Source organism: Urocitellus parryii, chromosome 7 (assembly GCF_045843805.1).
Source record: "Urocitellus parryii isolate mUroPar1 chromosome 7, mUroPar1.hap1, whole genome shotgun sequence".
Taxonomy (NCBI): Eukaryota; Metazoa; Chordata; class Mammalia; order Rodentia; family Sciuridae; genus Urocitellus; species Urocitellus parryii.
Genome location: NC_135537.1, coordinates 61,518,522 through 61,538,530, shown reverse-complemented (window position 1 = coordinate 61,538,530; position 20,009 = coordinate 61,518,522). Strand labels below are relative to the sequence as shown.

Sequence of the window (20,009 nt, the reverse complement as noted above, 5' to 3'; positions counted from 1 at the left end):
TATTTCATCCATCAATGATTGAACACACTTTCTTCTCAGAAGCACACAGTTCCTTCTCTAAAACAGACAATATTTTAGGCCAAAAAGCAACCCTTAGCAAATATAAAAAAAAATAGAGATAATACTTTGCATTCTGTCAGATCAAAGAAGGAATTAAATTAGAAATCAACAATAAAATCGGGGGCTGGGGATGTGGCTCAAGCGGTAGCACGCTTGCCTGGCATGCGTGTGGCCCGGGTTCGATCCTCAGCACCACATACCAACAAAGATGTTGTGTCCGCCAAGAAAATAAAAAGATAGATATTGAAAATTCTCTCTCTCTCTCTCTCTCTCTCTCTCTCTCTCTCTCTCTCTAAAGAGAAAAAGAAAAAAAAACAATAAAATAAAAACAGAAGCTACCTCTTAACACCTGGAGACTAAATAATACACTATTGAATGACAAATGGATAGAGAAGAACAAATCAGTGATGAAATAAAAAAAATACTTAGAGGCAAAGGAGAATCATGACATAATTTATCAAAATTTCTAGGACACTTTGAAGAAAGAGAAATCAGAAAGATAAATCAGAAAAATTATCCCATTCACAATAACTACAAAAAAAGTATTTGGGAATGAATCTAACAAAATATCACCACAGACAACACTGAAATACAGATGATAATCAGAAACTACCTTCAAAAATCTATACTCTAATAAAATAGAAAAGCATGAATACATTGATATAAAATATTAAATTTTTAGAGATATGTGACCTACCCAAATTGAATCAGGAGGACAAGAAAATTTAAACAAATCAATTTCCAGCAATGAAATTGGAGATGACATCAAAAAACTACCAAATAAGAAAAGCCCAAACCAGAGATAGTTTCTCAGCAAAGTTCTACCAGAATTTTAAAGAAGAACTTAAACCAATATTCCTCTTTATTCCATGAAATAGAAAAGGAGGGAACTCTTCCAAACTTATTCTATGAAGCTAGAATCACCCTGTTACCAAAACCAGACAAGGAAAGAAAACTTTGGACCAATAACCCTGATGAACATAGATGTAAAAATTCTCAATAAATCCTGGCAAATCACTTACAAAGAAATACTAAAAAGTTCGTGTACCAGGATCTAGTGGGGTTCATTCCAGGAATGCAAACCTGGTTCAACATAAGGAAATCAATAAATATAATTCATTACATCAATAGACTTAAAGACAAGAATCTCATAATTATCTCAATAGATGCAGAAAAAAACATTTAACAAAATCCAGCATCCATTCATGATCAAAACAATAGAAAAACCAGGGATAGTAGAAACACACCTCAACACTTTAAAAGCTCTATATGCTAATCTCAAGGCCAACATCATTCTAAATGGAGAAAAATTAAAAACATTTTCTCTAAATCTAGAACAAGACAGGGATGCCCTCTTTCATCGCCCCTCTTTAACACAGTCCTTGAAATCCTAGCCACAGTAATTAGAAAAAAGAAAGAAATTAAAGGGATATGAATAGGGAAAGAAGAAGTCAAACTATCACTATTTGCTGGTGACATGATTCTATATTTAGAAGACCCAAAAAAAAAAAACTCCATCAGAAAGTTTTTAGAACTCATAAATGGATGCAGCAAAGCAGCAGGATAAAATTAACACCCATAAATCAGTTGCATTCCTATTCACCAATGACAAATCAGCTGAAAGAGAAATCAGAAAAATTATCCCATTCACAATAACTACAAAACAAATATTTGGGAATGAATCTAACAAAAGAGGTGAAACACATCTACAATGAAAACTAAAAAAAGAAATTGAAGAAGACCTTAGAATATGGAATGATCTCCCTTGTTTCTGGATAGGTAGAACTAACATTGTCAAAATGGCCATACTACCGAAAGTGCTAGACAGATTTAATGCAGTTGCTATTAAGGTTCCAATCTCATTTTTCATAGAAATAGAAAAAGCAGTCATGAAATTCATTCAGAAAAATAAGAGACCTAGAAGAGCCAAAGCAATCCTCAGTGAGAAAAGTGAAGCAGGAGGCATCAAAATACCAGAACTTAAGTTATACCACAGAGGTATAGTAACAAAAACAGCATGGTATTGGCACAAAAACAGACATGAAGATCAATGGAACAAAAGAGGAAGACACAGTGCTCGCTTCAGCAGCACATATACTAAAATTGGAACGATACAGAGAAGATTAGCATGGCCCCTGCGCAAGGATGACACGCAAATTCATGAAGCGTTCCATATTTTTAATAGTGACAAAAACAGCATGGTACTGGTACCAAAACAGGCGGGTGGACCAATGGTATAGAATAGAGGACACAGAGACTAATCCACAAAGTTACAACTATCTTATATTTGATAAAGGGGCTAAAAGCATGCAATGGAGGAAGGATAGCATCTTCAACAAATGGTGTTGGGAAAACTGGAAATCCATATGCAACAAAATGAAACTGAATCCCTTTCTCTCGCCATGCACAAAAGTTAACTCAAAATGGATCAAGGAGCTTGATATCAAATCAGAGACTCTGCGTCTGATAGAAGAAAAAGTTGGCTCCGATCTACATATTGTGGGGTCAGGCTCCAAATTCCTTAATAGGACACCCATAGCACAAGAGTTAATAACAAGAATCAACAAATGGGACTTACTTAAACTAAAAAGTTTTTTCTCAGCAAGAGAAACAATAAGAGAGGTAAATAGGGAGCCTACATCCTGGGAACAAATTTTTACTCCTCACACTTCAGATAGAGCCCTAATATCCAGAGTATACAAAGAACTAAAAAAATTAGACAATAAGATAACAAATAACCCAATCAACAAATGGGCCAAGGACCTGAACAGACACTTCTCAGAGGAGGATATACAATCAATCAACAAGTACATGAAAAAATGCTCACCATCTCTAGCAGTCAGAGAAATGCAAATCAAAACCATCCTAAGATACCATCTCACTCCAGTAAGATTGGGAGGCACTATGAAGTCAAACAACAACAAGTGCTGGCGAGGATGTGGAGAAAAGGGTACACTTGTACATTGCTGGTGGGACTGCAAATTGGTGCGGCCAATTTGGAAAGCAGTATGGAGATTCCTGGGAAAGCTGGGAATGGAACCACCATTTGACCCTGCTATTGCCCTTCTCGGACTATTCCCTGAAGACCTTAAAAGAGCATGCTACAGGGATACTGCCACATCGATGTTCATAGCAGCACAATTCACAATAGCTAGACTGTGGAACCAACCCAGATGCCCTTCAATAGATGAATGGATAAAAAAATGTGACATTTATACACCATGGAGTATTACGAAGCACTAAAAAATGACAAAATCATGGAATTTGCAGGGAAATGGATGGCACTAGAGCAGATTATGCTTAGTGAAGCTAGCCAATCCCTAAAAAACAAATACCAAATGTCTTCTTTGATATAATGAGAGCAACTATGAACAGAGCAGGGAGGAAGAGCAGGACGAAAAGATTAACATTAAACAGAGACATGAGATGGGAGGGAAAGGGAGAGAAAAGGGAAATTGCATGGAAATGAAGGGAGACCCTCATTGCTCTACAAAATTACATATAAGAGGTTGTGAGGGGAATGGGAAAATAAACAAGGAGAGAAATGAATTACAGTAGATGGGGTAGTGAGAGAAGATGTGAGGGAAGGGGAGGGGGGATAGTAGGGGATAGGAAAGGTAGCAGAATACAACAATTACTAATAGGGCATTATGTAAAATTGTGGATGTGTAACCAACGTGATTCTGCAATCTGCATTTGGGGTAAAATTGGGAGTTCATAACCCACTTCAATCTAATGTATGAAATATTATATGTCAAGAGCTTTGTAATGTTGTGAACAACCAATAAAAAAATTAAAAAAAAAAATAGGAAGACACAGTCACACCCACATAAATATAGTTATCTCACACTAGACAAAGGTACCATAAACATGCATTGGAGAAAAGACAGCCTCTTCAACAAATGGTGCTGGGAAAATTGGAAATATATATATAGTAGAATGAAATTGAACCCCTATCTCTCACTCTGTACAAAACTCAACTCAAAGTGGATCAAGGATCTATGCATTAGACCAAAGATTCTGTGCCTACTAGAAGAAAAAGTAGGTTCAACTCTCCACCATGTTGGTTTAGGAACTGGCTTCCTCAATAAGACTCCTAAACTGCAAGAAGTAAAATCAAGAATCAATAAATGGGATTGTATCAAACTATAAAGCTTCTTCACAGCAAAGGAAACAATCAAGACTGTGAACAGAGCTCCACTGGCTGCTTTGAAATTCCATCTTTGCATTGTTCCTGGGTCCAGCTCTCCACGGCTCTCCCCACAACCATCTCCACCATGGACTCCAACAGCTTTATCTCCAGAGTCCCTGAACTCTAGTTTCCTTTTTAACCCACTGCATCCATCACGGGCCTTCCCCAGCATGTCAGACACAGCTGTGGACACTAGCTCCAACATCACCACCACCACTAAGGACTTAAAGGAGAAGAAGGAAGTTGTGGAGGAGGCAGAGAATGTAAGAGACACCCCTGCTATTGGGAATGCTAATGAGGAAAATGGGAAGCAGGAAGCTGACAATGAGGTAGATGAGGAGGAGGGTGGGGGAGGAAGGTGATGGTGAGGAAGTGGAGGGAGATAAAGATGAGGAGGCAACTGAAGATGAAGAGGATGATGTTGATACCAAGAAGCAAAAGACCAATGAGAATGACTAGACATCCAAAAAGGAAAAGTTAAACTAAAAATAAAAGGCCGTTGTGACCTCTTCACCCTCCACTTCCCGTCTCGTGGTTACCTTCCAGTAAAGAGGCTACCCACCTGCCCACCCACCAGCCCACCCCAGACAGTACCACCCTCAGATGACACGGGCTCTCCACCACCCAACCAAAACTACAAGGTGAATTTGCAACAGGGGAGGAAAAAAAGAACCGAAACTTCTAAGACCATGCTTTTTTTCTTGAAAGTACTTTAAAAAAGGAAAATTTGTATTTTTTATTTACATTTTATATTTTTGTACATATTGTTAGAGGTCAGCCATTTTTAATAATTTCAGATGACCAAACCAGCCTTGGGAGCATTCTCTGTCCCACTTTTGAATTTACTTGTAGTGTTCATTATAATCTCAAAGGAGGAAAAAAAAAAAACTTGTTTAAAAAAATGCAAAACAACAACAACAAAAAACCTATTCTGAGCATTCCAGTAACTTTTTTGTGTATGTGCTTCAGCTGTGCTGTGCTGTAAGTAGTTGGTTTGTAGGAGGCCAAAGATAAAAAGTTTTTTCTTTCTTTCTCTTTTTTTTTTTTTTTTTAGAGACAGAGTCTCGCGCTGAGTTCCTTAGCACATCACTTTTGCTGAGGCTGGGTTTGAACTCGCAATCCTCCTGCCTCAGCCTCCCAAGCCTCTGGGATTACAGGCACGTGCCACCATGCCTGGCTTCCCCTCCCCGATTTTTTGTCTATGATGTTGCTGTTTATTTATGTATTTATTTTTGGCCTATTGATGTATGTATGAAATAATGTTGCCCAGCAATAAACTCGAATTTTATTTTGCTGAGTTGTTCTAACAGCAACAACAAAAAAAGAAGGGGAATAAGAGCCTACAGAATGGGAGAAAATTTTTACTACCAGCACCTCAGATAGAACATTAACCTCCAGGATATACAAAGAACTCAAAAAACAACACACAGAGACACACACACACACAAATAACCCAATCAATAAGTAGGCTAAAGAACTGAACAGGCACTCCACAGAAGAGAAAAAATTCAAATAGTCAAAAAATACATACTAAGTGAAATAAGTCAGGTCCCCCCCACACACACACACAAAGGCAGATTGTTCTCTCTGATATGTTTATGTTAATGATGAAGATTAGATGTTCACTAGACTGGACAAAAGGTACTTAAGAGAAGGGAGGGAAGAAAGGAATAGAAAAGACAGTACAATGAATTGACATATATCTTTCCTAGCCTTATATATGAATATATTACCAGGATAACTCCGTATCATATACAACCACTATCGTAGGATTCTAATTGGAACAAGTTACACTCTGCTGTCATGTATATCTAAAGTGAATGAATAAATAAAAGAAAAATATATAAACTATTCCTTAGTCTCCCACTTAGGATTTTAAGTCTACTACTGAGGACTTCTCTTCTCACATTGTCCTTCCATAAGGGGTACAGGCTCACATCTTCACACTTTCTTCTCTTCTCTCCTCTTTCCTTACCTCCTCTACTTTTCTTGTCAAGAGCAGCTCAAACTTTAGTGAGCCTCAAGGTTATCTGGAAGACTTGTTAAAAACACAAATTTCTGGGGCCACTCTCAGAGTTTTTGATTTGCTTCTGAAGTAGGATCTGAGGATCTGCATTTTTATAAAGCTCCCTGGTAATGTCCATGGTGGTCTTGAGACTGAGTTTTAAGAAATACTACTTTGGGGCTGGGGTTGTGGCTCAGTGGCAGAGCACTTGCCTGGCACGTGTGAGGCACTGAGTTCGATTCTCAGCACCGTATATAAATAAATGAATAAAACAAAGGTTCATCAACATCTAAGAAAAAAAAAAGCTAGAAAGGGGCTGGGGATGTGGCTCAAGCAGTAGTGCGCTCGCCTGGCATGCATGCGACCCGGGTTCGATCCTCAGCACCACATACAAACAAAGATGTTGTGTCCGCCAAGAACTAAAAAATAAATATTAAAAAAACTTTCTCTCTCTCTCTCTCTCTCTCTCTCTCTCTCTCTCTCTCTCTCTCTCCTTAAAAAAAAAAAGCTAGAAATATTACTTTGGGGCTGGGACTGTAGTTCAGTTGTACAGCACTTGCCTAGCATGCACAAGGCCCTAGGTTAGATTGCCAGCAGCATACACACACACACAAAAAAAAAAAAAAAAAAAAGAAAGGAAAAAAAAAAGCTTTTTAAAAGAAAAAAATAAATACTACTTTAGAATAACAAATTCTGGGGCTGGGGATGTAGTTCAAGCGGTAGCGCACTCGCCTGGCATGGCCCAGGTTCGATCCTCAGCACCACATACAAACAAAGATGTTGTGTCCGCCGAAAAACTAAAAAATAAATATTAAAAAAAAAAATAGAATAACAAATTCCTTTCCAGACCTCAAAAAGAGCAGTTTCATGCCCTTTGGTTGATACTTTAGTATCAATCAATACACACAACTTGGGGGCTCACGTTTTACTCAAGCACTTAACATACATTTCAAATATGTGTAATTCACTTCCTGTTAATGTCCCCTCCAGAACTTAGATTGAAATTTAATTAATTGCCATTTCAATAGTTATTAAATAGTTATTAAAACTAAAGGTGGGACCTTTACACAGTAATGGGTTAATGGGGGCGTTAAGTTGTATGGGAGCGGATTCCTGATAAAAGGGATGAGTCTGGCCCAGTTCTCTTTTTCTCCCATGCTTGCTTCCCTCCACTGTTATGATGCAGCATGAAGCCCCTGCCAGGTGCTGAAGCCTTGCCCTTGAACTTCCTAGTCTCCAGGCTTTGACAGAAACACACACACACACACACACACACACACACACACACACACACATCAGTGTGTTTGGAGGAAAGTAGGTAAAGAAAAGAACTTGGTTTTCTGTAAGGTCAAACTTAAGGAAAAACAAAGGGCTACAGTATATGATAGAAGTCACAGGAGAAAGGAATCCAAACTGAAATGTCAAGACCATGGCAAAAAGAGCAATCAGAGACCCAGGGACAGGCCTGGGCTGGGGAAATGATTCTGGGCCAAGAGTGGATCTTTTATAGTGGATTACTTGAAATCTTGAGTAGAAGTAAAAAATTTTTAAAAACACAACTTTGGTGTTTTCCTAGTTTAGAAATTGCCTAGAAAAAAATGAAAAAAAGAAAATACTTTGGATTCTCTCTGTTTATGTGCTATTTTCTGCATAAGAAAATGAGTAATAGGGCTGGGGATGTGGCTCAAGCAGTAGCGCACTCGTCTGGCATGCGTGCGGCCTGGGTTTGATCCTCAGCACCACATACAAACAAAGATGTTGTGTCCGCTGAAAACTAGAATAAATAAATAAATAAATAATAAAAATTTTAAAAAAAGAAAATGAGTAATATATGCAGTTTGCTTTCTAATTCCAGAAATAATATATATTCTTTAGAACATTGATAGAAATATAGAGAAGAAACAAAAAATCATCCTTATACTCTTCATTCAAAGATAACTACTATGAACACTTACTGTATTTTTCTAGTACCTTTAAATATATTGGAGTTACATAAAACATTACTTCATGATTTTCACAAACATATTAGTTATTTCTGTAGGTAATTAAATCTCCATTAGAAACAGGATTTTAAATGTATGTGTGATAATAGCCATTGCAGGTTTAAGAGCATTTTAAATACACACTTTAAATATGTATATATACATTTTAAATGTGTATATGTGTATGCATACACACACACACACACACACACACACACACACACATTCATTCCAGTCTGCTTCTGAGGACTTGAGAACAAGTGAATAAGCTTCAGTTTCAGTTTGAATCTGAAAGCAGGAGAAAGCCAGTTTCTCAGCACAAAGACAGCCAAAGAGAAAGAATTTTCTCTTACTCCACTTTTGATCTATGCAGGCCTCCAATAGATTGGATGAGGCTTACCCACAATGGGAACAACAATCTGCTTTATTAAGTCTACCAACTTAAATGTTAATCTTAAACAGAAACACCCTCATAGACACACACAGAATAATGTTTAAACAAGTATCTGGTAACCCTGTGGCCCAGGAAAGTTGATGCATAAAATCAGCCATTGCAGAAATTGTTAGCTCAGTTACCTGGAAATCAGAGTTAAAAGGTGCTTCAGGGTTTGTTGAATCAGTGTCTAAAGAATTCCTTCAAAGTCAACAGTTTTTCTCTAATTGTTAGGCCTTTAGTATTGTTATCTGCATTGTAAGTGCTGTTCCTCTCCTTCTCGGGTTGATTATATAATATTAATGTCTATATATACATATATGCATATATACATATATGTATATTTAATAGCCAACATATAATATTAATATATAGTCTAGTATATAATATCTGAGTAACTAATAGGATGTACATCATCCATAATCTAGAGAAACCAAACTAATTCTCTTTTTTATTTAAACAAAAGGCAAAGAGGAAAGGGCCATTCTTCCTACCTTTCTAATGTTTTATGCTGTTCGTGTAAGTTCTAAGCTTCCATTAGGCTAGTTACACAATGGTCAGACTTAAAAATTTAAATCCAGTCATGTCGTGCGCCTGCTCTTAAACCTGCAATGGCTTCCATTGCATATTAATAACAACAATAATGCTAATGACAAGCAAGTGCTCTCCCTGGCCTCGCACCCTCTTGACTCTGCTGCCTTAGCACCCCTTATCCTAGTGTGCTGTGCCAGTAAGTCTGTCTCAGGGCTGCTGCATTTGCTGTCCCTCCTGCTTGGAATGCTTTTTCTTAAGAACTTCATGTAGTTACCAGCTCAACTATCAACCCTCAGAGGGCCTTTTTAAAACTCTTTATGTAAAGGAGTTTCTACCCCATTCATACAATACTCTACCCAATGTTCTGTTTTCCTTCATGGTACTTATCCCTGCCAAAATTTATATTTTTCACTTTTTATATCTGTTGGTCTTTCCAAAATATAAGTTCATAAGGGCAGGGACTTTTATTCATGACACTGTCTCTAGCACCTAGAACACTTCCTGGGGTATAAAAGGTGATAACTGTTTATCAAGAACATAAAAAGAAGAAACTAAAAGTCTCAGGAGCTTTCTTCCTTAAGAACTATCCATGAATATTCTTGTCTAGTTTTCATTTTAGTAATGGGGTACCCCTGCTGGTTGGGTGACTCACCCTAACCTCTCTCTACCTGGTTGCTTTTCATGATTGGAGTTTCATGAGTTAGAACATATTTTCCTAGCCTCCACAGCTGCTATGCAACAGGGAAAGGCCAGTGAAAGATTGTACGACCCTTTCTGTTTCCTTGTAAAAGGAACACACAAGACAGACTCTGCTCTTTGTCCTTATTCTGCTTAGAAGTGAGGTATGATCATCATGATGAAGCAGTGATCTTATGACTGTAAGGTTGCAGGACTAAGAGAAATGCCAGACTTAACACTATTGAGTTGTTCAATCTATGCCAGTGATGAGAAAATGAACTCTGATTGTTGGCTGAGCTTTTTGTTCCTTACAGTATGACAAATCATAATAGGACACAAGTGGTGACAAAAGACAGTGTAGTCTTCAATCCAACAAATATTTTGGGGCAACCACTAAGAATAAGAAAGACATTGTGTTGTGGATATAAAGACCAAGTCACAGTTTCTCTCCCTGAGAAGTTTCTAACCTAAATAGAGAAGTAGATTAACGTAAGGTAGGATGAAATCACTGTTTGAATTTTCTTCTGACTGTGAACTTCATGAAGGCACCTACCCAGTGCACACCTCAATGCCTGATATATATATATTAGTGTGAAATATATGTATGCTGAGTGAGTGAATATGAGATTAATTCCATTGTGGTTTGTTAGAGAAGACTAAAAGGAAAACTTGACTGAGAACTTAAAGGGCATATTGGAGAAATGTGGGAAAAAGATAGAAAGTCATTTTAGGCAAAGACAAAGAAGTTTAAAGGCATAAAAGAAGTCATAACATACATAAAGGAATGCTGATTACTTATTTTCTTTAGGTAAAAAATGTCTACTACTTCTAAACTTCAAAATGGTGATTATTAAATGTTTGTGCCTTCACAAATTTTAAAAAATAACTTCCTTAGGCATTCTTCAGAAATATTCACCAGTGAAAGACTGTTATTGTTGTTTTATGAACAAAATAAAGGTAAAGATAATGTTGGTGTTTACTCTGATGATGAACGCTTTGCAAATAAGAGCAACATAAATTTACAGATCCTTCTTTTCTGCAACCAAGTGCAATTTTGTTTTTTAAAGATGCATCTTGCTATGTTGCCTAGGCTCTCCTAGAATTCTTGGGCTTAAACAAACTTCCTGGCTGGGACTGCATCAGGCCCAGTTACAATGGTCATTTTTAAAAATATGTGCAAGGTTCTTAGAAAAGGTTTTAGAGCTTAGCCTATGAAGTCAAAACATTACAAAAAGCTCAAAGATGAGTTTTATGAATTTAAAGTCTCTCAGAATAAGAACAGTTTCAGAATAATACAGCTCTGAGATCTGTGAGGAGACGGGAATAGCTGGGTGTGGTTGATGCACACCTGTCATCCCAGCAACTCTTGAGGCAGAAGGACACAAGTTCAAGGGCAACCTGGGCAACTAAGCAAGACCCTGTCTCAAAATTAAAAAAAAAAAAAAAAAAAGAAAAGAAAGAGAGAGAAAGGGCTAGAGTATAGGTCAGCAGTAGAGTGCGGCCAGGTTCAATCTCCATTACCAAAAAAATAATAAAAATAAAAAAGATAAGTGAATGAATCCTCTCCCTGAGTTCATCACATCCCCTGAGATGTGCAGTCACCACCATTTGAGGTAATAGTGCCTCAAACTAGAGAGGTCAACCATTAAAGATTAAGGTAAGATTGGTTTAAGCCTCTATTTAGCCTTATTGAAAGTCCAATATTGTCTACAAAACTCCTGTTTCCTAAGGGACATATATTTCAAAGTTAATCTCTCACTCATCCTCTACTGAATACTATTACGTTGCTTTAAATCTTGAGACTTTTCTTCCTGTCTTTACTGGTAGGTACCCACATGGTAGAACTTTGGAAAGTAAAGCAAATCAGTTTAATACACACACACACACACACACACACACACACACACACACTAACTCCCAAACAGAAGACTTCACCTATGACAAAGTTGATGAGATGTTTACCCTGAGCCAAATGCAAACAACTTAAAACTATCAGACCTTTCTTTCCTCCACAGCCCTTTGTCCCCTCTTACATGAAACTGGTTGAAATTACCAAGTCAGTGAGTAGAGATAATCAACATTGAGAACTTAAGCACAGCTGGTGCTGTAGTGCACACCTGTAATTCCAGTGCTTGGGATACTGAGGCAGGAGGATCACAAGTTTGAGGCAAGCCTCAGGAACTTATCCAGGCCCTAAGCAACTTAGGGAGATCCTGTCTTAAAATCAAATATAAGAGGACTGGGGATGTGGCTCAGTGGTTAAGCACTCTGGGTTCAACTCCTGGTACCAAAACAACAACAAACTTAAAATTAAGCAGGAGGGCTGGGGGTATAGCCCAGTGGTGAAGTGCTTGCCAAGTATGCACAAGGCCCTGGGTTGGATCCCTGTGACTGAATGAAAAAAGAAAAAAAAGTTTAGCAGGAGGAAAAATCAAACAAGGGTAAGAAAAAAGCAAGGAAACTGGGTCTTTGGAATTAAGAGGCAGAAAAGTATTCCAATAAGGAGCCATACTGAATGCTGTGTTCAGCCACACTGGGTTCTGTTGAGAGTTCAGATAAGATGAAGCTAGAAAAGTGACCAACGAATGTGATGATTTGATAAGAACCACTGCAGTGAAGTGGTGAAAATGGAAGTTCAATCCAAATGCACTGAAGAGGTTGCACTGTGAAAAAAATTGAGGCAGCACGCGTAGGAAGATGTTTTAGGAAGTTCTCCTAAGAGGAGCTGGAGGGAGATGTGGGATGAAGGGAAAGTTTTTTGAAAACTGTTATTTATATTTAGATGGGGATGATTCAATAATGAGAAATAGACAAAGCAAGAAAGAAACAGAAAGGGTATTTCAAAAGCTAAATTGTTGGGATAAAAAGAGAAGTTGGCCTTTGATAGAAACAGCTACACCTTAAATTAGCAGGAACAAAGACAAAGCATAAGGGAACAGAGCTAGTGGGGTGGAGACTTGGTGGTGGGAAGAAGAAGAAGTACCTGTTGCAGTTCTCTCCTAATTCTTCATGGATTCTGTTACAGCAGAAGCATCTCTATTCTGAATTATTATTCAAGAAAATCCTTTTGAATGTTTCTTTCCCTTTTTCTAATATACAAAGCCAGAAGCTAGTTAAAGTGATAGTTTTTAATCAGTAATATATGTTTGCAGTAGGGAAGTAGGCTCAGCATGAACTGAACTCAGCTTTGATTTGTGCAGAGGTGAACTAGAAAATTTGAAGGGTGAATGGGGAAGGAAGGAGTAGGGCAATGGGTGGCTCAGTAGAGTTAGGGCAATGAGGAACTATAAAGGACCTTGTAAATGTGATTACACAGCTATATCTGCTAGTTGGCAATTATTATCTTTTCTTTTTTCAGTGCTGGTGATTGAACCAAGGACCTTCTGCATGCCAGACAAGCATCCTACCATTGAAGTACATCCCCAGCCCTTAGCTGGCAATTATTGAATAGGGAGCCTATCTTTTCAGGGAGACTGAAAGATAGAGGCCCTATACTTCCTGATGATTATATTTCAAAGGAACAGCTTTTGGGGCCTTGAGAAAGATACTTCTGAGTTGTAGGAGGCACACATATCTCAAAGGGACTTTTGAATGATCACTCTTTTTAGTGATTAAAAATGTAAGCCCATTTTAGCAAATGTGAGAAAGAGTGATAAGGGACCTATGTCAATTGTAGACTGGAATGAACAGTAAATTCTTTGGGCAGCCTTGAGCAGTAACTTTCAGGGGGTTAGGGTTATCTTAGGGAACTATTAGAAACTATGTCAGTGCTTGTTTAACTCTTTCAAAGTGGAAGAGGAAGAAGACAAAATTATCTGAGCTGAATCTAGTTTTTATAGGCCATGGTCAGGGCCTAATTAGGAGGGTTCAGAGGAAACTGGCTAGATTTTGATCAAATAGAGAATCTTTGTCTCTCTCCACCTACCAGTTTTACTTCTTTATTTAATATTTAACCAAAAGAAGAAAACTTATAGTCTGATTTGTTGCTTTATTTCTCACCTTTTTTCCAGCTTACTTAATTTCTCTTCTCTGAATTCATAGTATCTATTGCAGTACTTCTCACATAGAAAATGGGTTCATGTGGTACCTCTTGGCAAATCTCATCGTCTCATTTCATCATGTACCTGTTCATGTATTTTCATCTTGGCTACAAGATCACAATATACTAAGAAATAATGACCCAAGGTCTCTGATATCTGTTTACCAGTAATAGGTTCTGTGTACTACTTGGATAAATAGAAGGGAATCAAAGCACATAGAACTCGGGTACTTTGAATTCTTCCAAAAAATATTAATGTGTGTCCATTGTATATATTGCATTTTGTCCACTGTTGTTGAGAGGAATTAAATTCAAAATGCCCAGTCCCAGATTTTGTTCTTGGTTCTCCTGCCTTCCCCACCAGAGTCCTGCCACTTACCAGAGAGCTGAGATGCATTCACTCTGAGACTTTAAAATCTAAATCTGAAGAAACTGGTTCTTAATATTAGATGTGTTTGAGTAATCATATAATTTAAAAGCATGTTATTCAAGCATCCCTCAATGGTAAACAATCATAAGTTGATACTCAGAGTATTTTAGGAAGTCATAACCACTGTGGAATAGCAGGCATACCCACTAGGATAGCCCTAATCAAAAAGATAATAACAAGTATTGGAGAAGATGTGGAGAAATTAGAACACATCTACACTGCTAATGGTGGGAGTGTTACATGGGGGTAGCCACTTCAGAAAACAGTCTGGTTATTTTTCAAAGTTTGGAGATGGAGTTACATATGCCCCAGCAATTCCACTCCTGGATTTCAGTTTCACCCAACACAAAGGAAGGCCCAAGTTCACAGAAAAACTGATGCATGAATGTTTACGCCAGCATTATTCTTAATCACCAATTGATGGACCAATATGTCCATCAATTGATGAATATAGAAATTAATATAGTATATTCATACAATGGAACTCATTCCAGCAATAAAAATCAAGTACTGATTTGTGCCACAGCACCGATAAATCTTTACAGCATAGACTACATATTGTATGGCTGCATTATTTGAAATGTCCACATCAGGCAAATTCGGAGACAAAGCTGATTAGTGTTTGCTATGTCAGAGGCTTTGGGAGGGGTGGTTTGGGGGAGTGATAGGTCAAGGCTATAGGTTTCTCTGAGGTGATGAAAAGGCTCTAAAACTGTGAGGATAATTGTACATGTCTATGAATATACTAAAAACCACTGAGTGGTACACTTTAAACGGGTGAATTCTTTGATATGTCAGTTATATCTCAATCAAGTTGTTATTAAAATGACAAAAGTCATAGGATCAATTATTTCAACAATTGAAATTTGGGATCTAAAACTCCAAAACGTTGTTATTTCAAGTCCCCACAGCCAACAAATTGGTGGTTTATGGGCAAGCATCCATTTTCATTCGTAAAATATTTAAATGGCCCACTGTGAAGATTGGTAAAGTGGCGCAACGTTTCGTGTGTAAGAACCGAGCCTCTTCTGGCCTCAGGCCCTTGGCGGACTCCTGGGACGGCCCGAGTGTGGGACGCCTCGGGTCACCGCGCGCCCCTCCTCCGGGCCTGAGTCACTGCGCCGCCGGAGTCCCCACGCGAGGATGCTGCGGTGAGCGCGGCCGGACGCCGCGGGGCCCCTGGGGCGCAGAGTCGGGCTCTCGGCCGCCCAGCGGCGCCGCTCGGGAAGCCAGGCCCGCAGCTGCACGCTTCAGGACGGCCGCCCCGTCCGCCTTCCCCGCGGCTGCTCGGGACTTCCTCGGCGGGCGGCGGCGGGGCCTGCCGTGCGCTCCGCGCCTGCCCGCGCCTGCCCTCCATGGCGTTTATCCGGAAGAAGCAGCAGGAGCAGCAGCTGCAGCTCTACTCCAAGGAGAGGTGCGCGCCCTGGGTGGGAGGGCCGGGCCGCCTGCTGCGGGGAGGGCGCTGGGCTGAGGGCCGGGTCGGGACCGGGAGTGGGGACCTGAGTGGCCGGAGCGGAAACCGGGAGTGTGTCCGAGCCCGGCACTGGGACCAGAGGCCCGAGTAGGGAGCGGGCGCCGGCCAGAGCCGTGGGGACGGGAGCCGGCGTGGGGACCGGGCAGAGGCCCGGCGAGGAGCGTGTCTTAGGCCCCAGTCTTGGTCGGGGTGGCGCCTGCCGGGTGTCGGGGCGGGAAACCGAGCCCGGGCCCAGAGCGGTCCTGGGCGAAGCCGGCCGGGCAGCGTGGGCCGGCTCACCCGGAAGGCGGCGCTGAGTCGGCGCGCGTCCCTCCGCGATCCCGGGAGCCTGGCGTTCGCCGGGGAGCGCAGTTAAGCCGGCTGGGCTCACTTCCCCTCTTCCTCATATCCCGAAACGTCCTTGTCTGGAGCCGGTGCGAGCACTGGGCGCCTCGCAGCCTGGCGACCGTTCCCGCCTGCACTGGGGTGACGCTGACTTCCCAAGGCACCGCTCCTGTTTCCCCGAACCAAACAAATGCAAGCCCAGCTCCCTGCCATAGTGAGCCGAAGGGAGGGCTGCCCGAAAGGCCTCATTCTGAGAAAAGCCGAGTCCTCCCTGCCACCGCCTGCTCCGCAGACCTCTCCCCAGCAGTGGGCTAGTTGTTCTGGGGCTCTCCGTTCGCAAGCGCGGGCCGAGTGCTTTTCACCCGCGTTCCCCTAAGGATTTAGGGTATTACAGCAGTGCAGTTTCTGAGTTTCTTATCCCATCCACAGAACTCTCTTTGAAGAAAGTTCACTTAATGAGATGAAATCTTAGGGTAATTTGATTTGCATTTCTGTAATTACTAGAGATGTTGAACATTTTTTCACATATTTGTTAATTGATTCTATTTGTTCTTCTGAGAGATGTCTGTTAAGTGTTGGCAAGGATGTGGGGAAAAGGCACACTCATACATTGCTGGTGTGTATGAACTGCAAATTGGTTCAACTACTATGGAAAGCAGTATGGGAAATCTTGAGAAAACTTGAAATGGAACCACCATTTGACCCAGCTATCCCAACTCCTTGGTCTATACCCTAAAGACTTAAAAACAACATACTACAGTAATGCAGCCACATCAATGTGTATAGCAGCACAATTCACAATTGCTTAACTGTGGAAGCAACCTAGATGCCCTTCAATAGATGAGTGAATAAAGAAACTGCGGTATATATACACAATGGAATATTACTCAGCATTAAAAGAGAATAACATTATGGCTTATGAATGTTTTCTCTGATAAGTGGATGCTAGTTCATATGGGGAGGGCAAGGCAGTGCATGGGATAAGTAGAGGAAATTTGGATGGGGCAAAGGGATAGGATGGAATGAGACAGACGTCATTACCCTAGGTACATGTATGTTTGCAGGAATGGTGTGACTTTACTTCATGCACAACCAGAGAATTGAAAAATTCTGCTCCATTGTATACAGTGAATCCAAGAGCTTTCTACTGTCATGTATAACTGATAGAACTAATTAATTAATTAATTTTAAAAAGTAAAATAAAGTTCACTTTGGCTCTTCCTAATGCTTGCTGGTGACCAAAACAGCTCTTCTGATTTCTCAGGTCTGTGGTCCTAGCCAAGTGCCAAAAGAAACTCTTGGTAAATCATTTTGCAAACACAGTTTTGGTTGTGAGAATTACAGTTATCTCCTAGTGCTGCCAGTCTGTCAAGTTGTCTCAGAGCGGATACCAAGAAAGCAGATTATACATGCAAGTATAAGTACAGCTGAATATGTACAATTTTTGTAGAATCTGTACCTGTACATCTGTAGGTGTTGACTCATCCCTTCCATCCAAATATTCGTACCTCTCTAATCTGTAATGTTGGTCTCTCCAGATTACTTAGTGTGAAATTTCATTTCTGTCCTGTGGAGAAGATAAACAGAAAACACTGGATTTGGCTCTCAAAAGCTTTTTTTTTGGGGGGGGGGCGGGGGAGTTGATGAGGTTTTAGTCACAGAATATTTGTCTGTTAAATAACAATTGGGCCATAACTAAAATAACTCACACTCTGTATTTGTAAGGCCTGTTTCTTATAGAAAGGTTAATATCAACAATATCAAGACTTGCTGGTACTCTGTATTAAATAGATGAAAATCCAAATGAACATTGTCAGAACTTGGAAACACTTGAATTACTGTCATGTTTTATGTCCTGAGGGTCATATATAATAATTGTATGGCTTCTTTGATATATAGGAAAACTTGTTTTCTTTAGTTCTGCCTCTTATTTTGATGGAAATAATTTGTTTACTTTGGTTAGTTTATACAGCTCTGCAGTTTTACAAAAATCTTCTGCACTTGCTGTTTCCATGTATAGGCAGTTTTGTTGATGTCCAGTGATCAGAAAACATTACAGCTAGCAATCTTGGGAGTTAAGAGTTCTCACAACCAAAATATTTATCAATCAGGATGCATCAACCATCCCTGAGTGTCAGTAATTTGAAAACTTTGTGGAACATGTTTTATATTTATTTGGATTCTACTTACCACTCAAATTTCTTAAAGCTCTGCTTAATGGCTTTGCATCCTTGGACTGATGGATATACTCCAGAGTAGGGTGTTATTCATAGAATATTGATTTGAACTATAGGAACTGCTGATAATGAGGTATAGACTGGAATCAAGCAGTCTCTTTTATAAGTCCTTGAATTCATCTGAAAAGCAAGAGAATTTTAAACATTTATGAAGCCCCAAATTTACCATTTCTGCAAAGTTTTTTCTTATTCTTTTGCAACAGTAAACACACATTAGCAAGATTCATGTAGACCATTGGCTTGGGCACATCTAGGATACTTGTTACTTTCCCTGGGAAATTTGAGGTTATCCATGAATGGCCTCATCTCTTCTTTATGAGCTCATTGGCTTATCTCATGCTAAGTTAGGGATTTTAGATTTCTACAGCTAACAAATTATGACCCTGAACAAAAAAAGAAATTTAAAGTTAGTATTTTTTTTTCTTACGTTGATGCTGCCAAATTTAGAGGAGGTGATAGTTTTTATAAAAGCAGAAGCAGAGAGATTGTTTTGGAGATTCTTTCATTGGTGGTAACAGAAGGAATGGAGAATATTGGAATGATTCTGGATGTTTATAGGAAGTAGAATAGACAGGTTCAGTGTGGTATATTGCATCTAAAAGATGACAGAGGAAGAATCCCAGTTAGGAATATTAGATAAAATACAAGATACTCAGCTAAATCATATTTCAGGTATGTAATTATTTATTATTTTTTTAGTATAAATATATCCCATGCAAGATTTGGGATATACGTATAGTAAAATATTTTACTATAATTTTTTTTGTGTAAGTATGTTGTTTATTTGAAATTCAAATTTAACTGGGCATTGTGTATTTTTATTTGCTAAACATGGTAATCCCACCCTTAGACTTCTCAAGAGAATAACTACACAATTGGGCCATTTGTTAGTGATGTTTGTAAAGAAATGCTTTGATAATTTTCTGAATTAGGAAACAAGACACTTGGCCATTCATATTAAGTGCACTAGAATCCTGGTTAAGGTTTAGATGGCAGGAGCCATATTAGTTTACTAGTTGTTAAAATGTCCTGTACAGTGTTGATGAAGATAAATGAAAAAAAATTAAATTACAATTCACATGATTTCTTTGGAATTGTTAGGAATAGCAGATGTGGTCATTGGGTTAGCAGATGAGGATATTTTGAAAATGCTACTATTTAAATATTTCTATTTTAAGATTGAGTATTAGATTAATTCTTTTTTTTTTTTGTCTTCATGTCTAGCTGTGGTGGTGGGACTACACTGATTTTCATATTAAGTTATGCAGAATTTTAGGTAACTGGGGTATAGTCCTCTGAGACACAGTCATAGTTTTATCTCCATAATGTTACAGAATAAATTAGTTGTGGTTTGTATATAGTCATTTTAGGAGAAAACATTAGTGATCTTAATTCTCTGTTGGATACCTACGTAATTACATTCATAGTTTTACAGGCATTTCTAAGACTTTGCTTTAGACATTGCATGGGTATATAATTATCTTGATTATGCTGATATTAAGTTCTTTTACTCAACATGTTTGTTTAATCAATTGGGCCTGTATTCATTATATTACAAATACGTTGAGCCAGGTGTAGCCACACAGGCCTATAATTCCAGCTGCTGGGGGCAGGGCTGGGG

The 20,009-nt window shown here is 39.2% G+C and overlaps 1 protein-coding gene and 1 non-coding gene across 3 annotated transcripts in view; both read left to right on the top strand.

Annotated features, from left to right (window-relative positions):
- The first annotated feature begins 2,133 nt into the window (after positions 1 to 2,133).
- On the top strand, positions 2,134 to 2,240 carry LOC113184200 (U6 spliceosomal RNA). Its single transcript, XR_013344069.1, has one exon. It is a non-coding gene; the product is annotated as a U6 spliceosomal RNA (small nuclear RNA).
- Positions 2,241 to 15,443: 13,203 nt separating this feature from the next.
- Positions 15,444 to 20,009, top strand: part of Nsmaf (neutral sphingomyelinase activation associated factor) — a 53,261-nt gene continuing 48,695 nt past the window's right edge. Inside the window, exon 1 of one of the 2 annotated variants that reach the window (XM_026390798.2) lies at positions 15,444 to 15,767. In XM_026390798.2, coding sequence (XP_026246583.1) covers positions 15,709 to 15,767 — 59 coding nt within the window. In that variant the 5' untranslated portion in view covers positions 15,444 to 15,708. The remainder of the gene's footprint in view (positions 15,768 to 20,009) is intronic. The other variant, XM_026390797.2, reaches the window with a different exon arrangement.